Source organism: Mus pahari, chromosome 5, assembly GCF_900095145.1.
Source record: "Mus pahari chromosome 5, PAHARI_EIJ_v1.1, whole genome shotgun sequence".
Classification (NCBI taxonomy): Eukaryota; Metazoa; Chordata; class Mammalia; order Rodentia; family Muridae; genus Mus; species Mus pahari.
Window position 1 is genome coordinate 93,498,284 of NC_034594.1, and position 7,388 is coordinate 93,505,671.

Consider the following 7,388-nt stretch of genomic DNA (forward strand, 5'->3'; position numbering starts at 1 on the left):
AGGTTAGTTGTGTCTTGCTTCCTCCCCATGTTCTGGGATCTCTGCTCTCCAAAACACAGCAACTCCAGCTTCGTTCTTTTAGATGTGTGTTGGTTACTTTTCTCAATGCTTTGACAGAGAGCACCTGTCAAAAACAACTTACGGGAGAAGGGGTTTATCTTGGTTAACAGTTTGGGGTACAGAGAAGGGATTTATCTTGGCTAACAGTTAGGGGGTACAGTCCACATGGCGGGGAAGGCATGGTGACAGGAGAATGGGGTAGCTGGTCACACTGCATCTGCTGTCAGAAACCAGACAGGTGAATGCTGGTGTCACAGGGCCCAAGGTCCTAATCTTTCAGGGCAGACATTTCTACTGTGGTAATAATCACCTGAGTGGTCCCCCTCTCAGACAGCACCCCTGGGGAAGGCTGAGAAGTCATGTTGCTAAGGAGATCTGAAGGTGGTGGGTACAACTGTGCACCTGTAAGTACGTAGTGGGGAACACGGTTGGAGATCACCCTGCCAAGGTTTTGGCCCAGACCTCCAAGCCCATACTACCTTGATCCACACTACAACCCAGGTTGCTCTTCATTTTTCTTAACAGTGTTGGAGGAAGTGTATTGTTGTATTTATCTTCTGACATTTTTTTTTTCAAAACTCTTGAAGCGGGCAGCACTCACTCTGCAGTCCTGTGTTTCAGGTGGTGAGAGCGGCCGAGGAAGCTGCGTCCACGCTAGCCAGCTCAATCCACCCAGAGCAGTGCATCAAAGTGCTGTGTCCAATCATCCAGACAGCCGACTACCCCATCAACCTGGCTGCCATCAAGATGCAGACAAAGGTGGTGGAGAGGATCACCAAGGAGTCCTTGCTGCAGCTCCTCGTCGACATCATCCCCGGCCTGCTGCAGGTGTGTGTCCTGTGAGGCCCTCGCTCAGGCCCCAACACAAAGTGGGGGCAGAGTGAAAGCCACAGCAATGGCACTTTCCTTGGAACCTTTATCTTTTTTTACTTAAAAGGTAGTTTGTTAGCTTTTGGTTTTTGGTTTGTTTTTTTTGAGACAGGGTTTCTCTGTGTAGCCCTGGCTGTCCTGGAACTCACTATGTAGACCAGGCTGGCCTCAAACTCAGAGCCCCACCTTCTCTCCTAAGTGCTGGGATTAACGGTGTGAGCTAGCATCATGGGCTTGTTAGCATATTGTGGCCTTTTTATACATAGGTATTTCATCCTATTTTCTTCTCCTGGTCTTCTCCTGAGTTCCCCCTTCCACTTCCCTCTTCTACTTTCATGTTTGTTTGCTTTTTTTTCTTTAATTTACTTTTTGCTAGCTTGTTTTTAAAAGCCCAGGCTTTGTACAATGTTTTATAGCTGGTGCTTGTTTTAATATATTAACAAGAACACACAACTACTAGTGACTACACTAGAAATCCATTTATATTCCTTGACAACCTGGTGAGATTCATAAGGGTCATTTACAGAAGTGTGGGTGAGGGGTTATTTACAGGAAAACGAACACCTTGCCAGTGGCTGGACCACTGAAGAAAATGACTCTCTCTTTCCCAGCACCAATTAACTGCCTGAAGATACTTGGATGAGGGGTCAGCGGCCTCGAGGTCCCTTCTCTTACCCTGTGACACGATGTTGACGGCTCAGTCTTGCACACTTACTACGTTGTTTTAGCTTACTTGCTCCTATGTGCAGCAGAAGCTAACCAATAGCCCAGGTCAGAAGGAATGAATCTTCTGGCAGTGTAAACACATGTTGTTCATTGCTTCCACAAACACTTGTGGCATCCTGTGGATGCCCTGGGCCAAGGGGGCCAATGGAGGGTACCTCAAGCATCCTTTGCTCTCCTGTGTCTGTGTTTGCTGCAGCTCTCCTACACAAGAGGCAGTAAGCTGGGCAGATTGGAGGGCAGGCCCTGCTGCTCCAGATGCTTCTCGGCTTGCTATGAGACATGGTAGGGCCACATAGAAGCTGCAGGCAACAGGGTCCTATGCTGTGTCTGCTATGTCACATAGAGAAGGGCCACCAGTGAAGAAAGGTAGAGGAACTGGCTTCCCATTTCATGCATGCAGTTCTTTGCTGTTGGCCAGCATTTGTTTGGACTTCCTGTTAAAGACTAGATTATCCCACACAGAGGAAAAGACAAATAGTCACACAGTTCCCAAGGCTATCTGTATAAAATGTGTGTGTGTGTGTGTGTGTGTGTGTGTGTGTGTGTGTGTGTGTCCGTCTGTCTGTCCGTCCGTGCATGTGTACACATATGCATGCTTGTTGGTCAGAGAACAACTGGACTCCATTTTTCCCTTACACCTTGTGAGTCCTGGGTATTACTTCTGGGTTATCAAGCTTGGTAGTCCATGTCTTTGCCTGCTGAACCTTCTCCCCAGCCTTCTCTTTCCTTTTAAGCATTTCTGCTCAAGCAGATTGTTCCCCACCAGGAAGAATCTGGACTAGGCTCCCCAGAGATTTTCTCTTCCCATTCCTCCTTCCTTTTGCCATCTGTAGTGTCAGCACCTGTGACATAGCAGCCCACTTGGTACCCATGCCCTCCTGCCCCTGCATGACACTTATGCAGCCACTTATTTTTGACCCTCCAAGACAGAAGCTCTCTGAATCCACTCGCAGATCTGAGATCTCTGTGGTTGTTACTGCCAAGCCCAGGGTTGCGCTCCAAAGGCATTTGTGGAAGTGCTGAAGCACTGCCTGGGAGGCATAGCTTCGATCTGACTTCATCTCTATGTTCCCCCTTGTCTCTCTAGGGTTACGACAACACTGAGAGCAGTGTACGGAAAGCCAGTGTGTTTTGCTTAGTGGCAATCTATTCCGTAATCGGAGAAGATCTGAAACCTCACCTCGCACAGCTCACGGGGAGCAAGGTATGTATAGTATTACCTGCTGTTGCCTGCACCTGAGCCGCCAGCTCATCCTGAGCCCTTGGTGGCAACCCTTTTCACTGGGTGTGTTTAACTGTCTGACTTTGCAGAAGGCATTTTTCCTAAGGTGAAAATGGCTAGCTCTGCGGTAAAGTCAGGGGAAGGCAGTGCTGATGACACAGTACAGACTATTCTGTACAGACTATAACTGGCTTGGAAAAGACAACCTGACTTCCAGCACATTTACTAAAGGAAGAAAACCTTGGTCAGAAGCCAGGTTTCCCCCACCCTCACACCCCACAGAATCACTAAAGAAACTGACCTCAGGGAAGGCAAGTTGATTCAATGGGTAAAATACCAGCCATGAAGCCTGATAGCCTGGGTTCCGTCCCTGGAACCTGCATAAAGGTGGAAGGAGAGATGTGACCTCCACGTGCATCCTGTGGCATGTACATATGCACGCACACACAAGATTTCCTCATCCTTGAACAAATTGCTGAATTGGAGTCGAGTGCCCTGTAGACATGAGCAGCAGGATGTCCACAGGGCCTGCTGCTCCCCAGGCCCTGCTTTATACACTTGACTTGCCAGGGTGTGGAGCAGGGACCCAGGGGCACGTGGTCCTACTCTTTGTGAGAGGAATTTCCAGTGAGTGTATTTGGAGTTTAACACAGTATTTGGGGAGTACCATAGCCAGAGCCTCACTTCCCCAGAATTCAGGCACCTCTATGCACAGCCCCAGGACAGGATTCCTAAGGGGCAAGAGTGGCCATTCTCTCCAGCCTGCCAGGGTGCACACTGACCACTACAAGTATACTGCTCCCTGACTGAGAAGAAATGTGTAGGCCAGTGCTTCCTTTCAGGTCAGCCGCCACTTTGACACCACTGGAATGCATCCTAGCCAGGATGGTGCTGGCCTCTTCCCCATCAACCCTGAGATGCTTATGAAAGCTCACTTGTGTGATGTCAGAAGTTTGGTAGCATGCAACCCCAATCACATTGTCAGTAGCTATCCCCTCAATTGTAAGCTCATTATCCTTAGTGGCTCTACACATGGTCGGATATCCCCAAAGACAAAACCATCCATAGTTGGAGAACACTAGACCAAAGGAGATACTCTGTCCAGACATATGGTCAGAGGCAGCAGAAGCAAGTGAGATGGCTCAGCGGTTAAGAGCACTGCTCTTCTGAAGATCCTGAGTTCAATTCCCAGCAACCTCATGGTGTCTCACAACCATCCATAACAAGATCTGGCCCCCTCTTCTGGAGGGTCTGAAGACAGCTACAGTGTACTTACTACTACTACTAATAATAATAATAAAAATAAATAAATAAATCTTTTACAAAAAAAGAAGAAGAAGCAAGTGAGGATACATCAGGATAGGGCCATGGAGTGTTTGTTTAGCATGCACTATGTTCCACTCCACCCCCAGCACTGCACAAACTAACTGGGTTTGGTGGATTTCACCTGTAACCCTAATTCTTTTTTTTTTTTTTTTTTTTTTTTTTTGGTTTTTCAAGACAGGGTTTCTCTGCGTAACGTAACCCTGGTTCTTAGGAGGTGAGAGAAGGAGGACCAGAAGAAGTTCATCTTCAACTACATAGGGAATTAAAAGCTAGCCTAAGTTATATGAGAGGATGGATGGATGGATGGATGGATGGGTGGGTGGGTGGGTGGAAGGATGGATGAAATTAAAAGCTAGCCTGAGTTACATGAGATTCTAGATTGATAGATAGATTGATGGATTGATTTGCCTTACCTGAACATAGATTGATTGGTTGGCCTTACCTGACTCAGTCTTCATGTTCTCCCACTTCCCTCCTGCCGGGACTCTGATCAGACACTTTTTTGGTTTTTTTGAAGACAGGGTTTTTTGATGTAACACTGTCTGTCCTAAAACTCACTCTGTAGACCACACTGGCCTCAAACTCTGATCCGATCGCCTCTGCCTCCTAGGTGCTGGGATTAAAGGTATGCGACACTACACCTGGCTCCAATTGCTTTTTTTAACTGTTAATGAGAAAACATAGTCTCTGTGAGACCAAGAGCCGTCCTCCTCTCTCCCTTAGCCTCCACAGGGATTCATAGGTGATTTGGCTACACTGAGCACCATCAAGGCCCTGTTTATAAAGGGAGTTGGACTTACACATGAATTAACCCAAAAATATTACCCAGCCCTTTCTGACATACATGTTTTACACATGTCTCTTCCGTCATGTAAGTTAAATTCTTACTCTGTTAATTGTGCCTTGGTTCTCACAGTTTTTAATTTCGCGGAATAAATTTGCCTTTTTGTTTCCTGGGACCTTGGGGTCCCTTTCCAGAGACCATTTCCACATCCAGGGTCATGAAACTCTTGGTCAGCATTCCTGTGAGAGTTTTAGATTTTAAACTCTTAGATCTCCTAGATTCAGGTTTGTAATTCACATGGTTGGTTTTTATTCTCCTTCCCATCCTGTCTGCCCTGGCTGTGCTCCCACCCCAAGCATAGCTTCTGCCTCGCTGTCACGCCATAAGTACATGATCTTATACTCCCATGTCAGCTCCAGGAACCACACATAAGAGAAGAAAGAGGGTTAGGCTTTCCAAGACTGGCTTAATTCCCTTAATATGATTATCTCCAGTTGCACCCACTTTCCTGCAAATGACACAACTTTGTTAAGCTTTATGGCTGAAAAAAAAAAATCCATTGTGTCTGTGAAGCACGTTGTCTTTATGATTCCTCTGCTACTGATGCTCAGCTGGCTCCATTTGAGTAGACCTTCAGCCTACGGTGTTAGGTAAGGTTAAACTTCACTCTGTTGCAGATAGCTGTCCATCTGCCAGCACCAGTGGCTATAAAGATAACCCTCTCCCCTCACAGTCTTGACACTGTTGTCAAAACCCCTGAGCATGTCATGTCTGTGAAGGTTTCCTTCTGCAGTTCTGTGCCATTCACTGACAAGCCAAGTGTCTACATAAGTCTTCATGCCAGTACCATGTGGTTGGCTTCAGTTTTCTTTGTATTGGTTTGTAGGTTTTGCTGGGGAGTGTGTGTGTGTGTGTGTGTGTGTGTGTGTGTGTGTGTCATGACATGCATGTGACTTGGCACATTTGTGGAAATCACAGGACATGTTCAGTAGGTTCTCTCCTACTGTATGGGTCCTAAGAATCAAACTCAGCTCAGAAGGCTCAGGAAAAGTGCTTTAATCCACTGAGCCATCTCACTGACCCCAACGTTTTGGGATTTTTGAGATAAGGTTAACATTTATTTATTTATTTATTTATTTAGCTAGCTAGCTTTTTGCAGTGCTGGGGAAAACAAAACCAAGGCTGTGCTAGGCTTTGTAGGGTCAACCACAATAACCTCGGGTGTGGCTGGCATCAGTAGATGTCTATAGGAGAGGACCTGGGGGGAGGAGCAGCTACAACACAGGTGTGGAGGTCATCTGGGGTTTTATCCCTATGCTATGTTGGCTCTGCCCCTATCTATGCGCCTTCCTCAGCAGCCACTTCAGCCCATCATTCATATCACTTGAAGTTCTCACTGTGTCCATGACCTCCTTGCCTAGTCAACAGCACACCATTGGGGTTTGCTAGGTGAACCCCAGCCAGAGCTTCTGGGTACCAACTGATTTCTGACAGTCGGGGGATTGTTGGCCTCTCTTCTGCTTCTTGCTGACTTCCCCCTGTTCACTCCTCTCTGTCTTCTTCTCTCTGCAGATGAAGCTGCTGAACTTATATATAAAGAGGGCCCAGACTACCAACAGCAACAGCAGCTCTTCCTCTGATGTGTCCACACACAGCTAGTGGCCGTGCCAGTCTGTGCAGAACACACATTGGTGGTGCCTCTGAGAAGCTCCATCAGCTGCCCAGTCCATTCAAGGAGGCCGCACATAATTTATTACAATCAGTATTTTGGTCCCTTCCAGCTTTTATGTAGAATTTTGCTGGTATTGAATGTAACAGAAGCAAGGCCTGGGGACTGAGAAATGAAGAGCCATACTTACACGTGTCTTGCACCACCTGCTGACATCACCAAACCATGGAGGGCACAGTTCTTAGAAACCAGAGCTCTCTAGCCAGTGCTTGGTACACAGTAGCATATTCTTCAGTCCATACAGACTTGGGGGTGGTTTGGGGTATTGCTGTGTGTTCTTTATGCTTATGTTCTTAGATTATGGTCAGATGGGACAAGGCCCCCTCCTGTCTTGTACATGACACGGAGAAAGGTTGTGTGTTCTTTAGGATGTGTCTTAGAGTTCTCAGAGTGGGACTGCAGTCTGGGCAAGAGAAAGACATCAACCTGGAGCTGGCCTCACAACAGACATGGCGGCTGGTTTCACGTGCAGAGGGAGCCAACTTCCCTGCCTTGGGAATCAGTAATGCCACCAAAATTCTCATGGTTGCATTAAAGAAAGGTGACTGTAAAACGCCATGATTGGAACCAGACTTATATCATGTGTCCCGGGAAGCGCTGGCTGAAACTCTTGAAGCAACTAAGGTAGAGTCTGGCTAAATAGATTTTAAATAAAAGTCTTTTTTTTTTTT

The 7,388-nt window shown here is 47.0% G+C and overlaps 1 protein-coding gene across 41 annotated transcripts in view; it reads left to right on the plus strand.

Annotated features, from left to right (window-relative positions):
• The window catches only part of Clasp1 (cytoplasmic linker associated protein 1), a 219,805-nt gene extending 212,423 nt beyond the window's left edge, over nt 1-7,382 (plus strand). For 39 of the 41 annotated variants that reach the window (XM_029538538.1, XM_029538549.1, XM_029538540.1 and 36 more), the window contains 3 exons: nt 682-888; nt 2,744-2,860; nt 6,561-7,382. In XM_029538538.1, the coding sequence (XP_029394398.1) occupies nt 682-888; nt 2,744-2,860; nt 6,561-6,647 (411 nt within the window). In that variant the 3' untranslated portion in view covers nt 6,648-7,382. The remainder of the gene's footprint in view (nt 1-681; nt 889-2,743; nt 2,861-6,560) is intronic. The other 2 variants (XM_029538569.1, XM_029538570.1) reach the window with 1 other exon arrangement.
• Nucleotides 7,383-7,388: the final 6 nt, after the last annotated feature.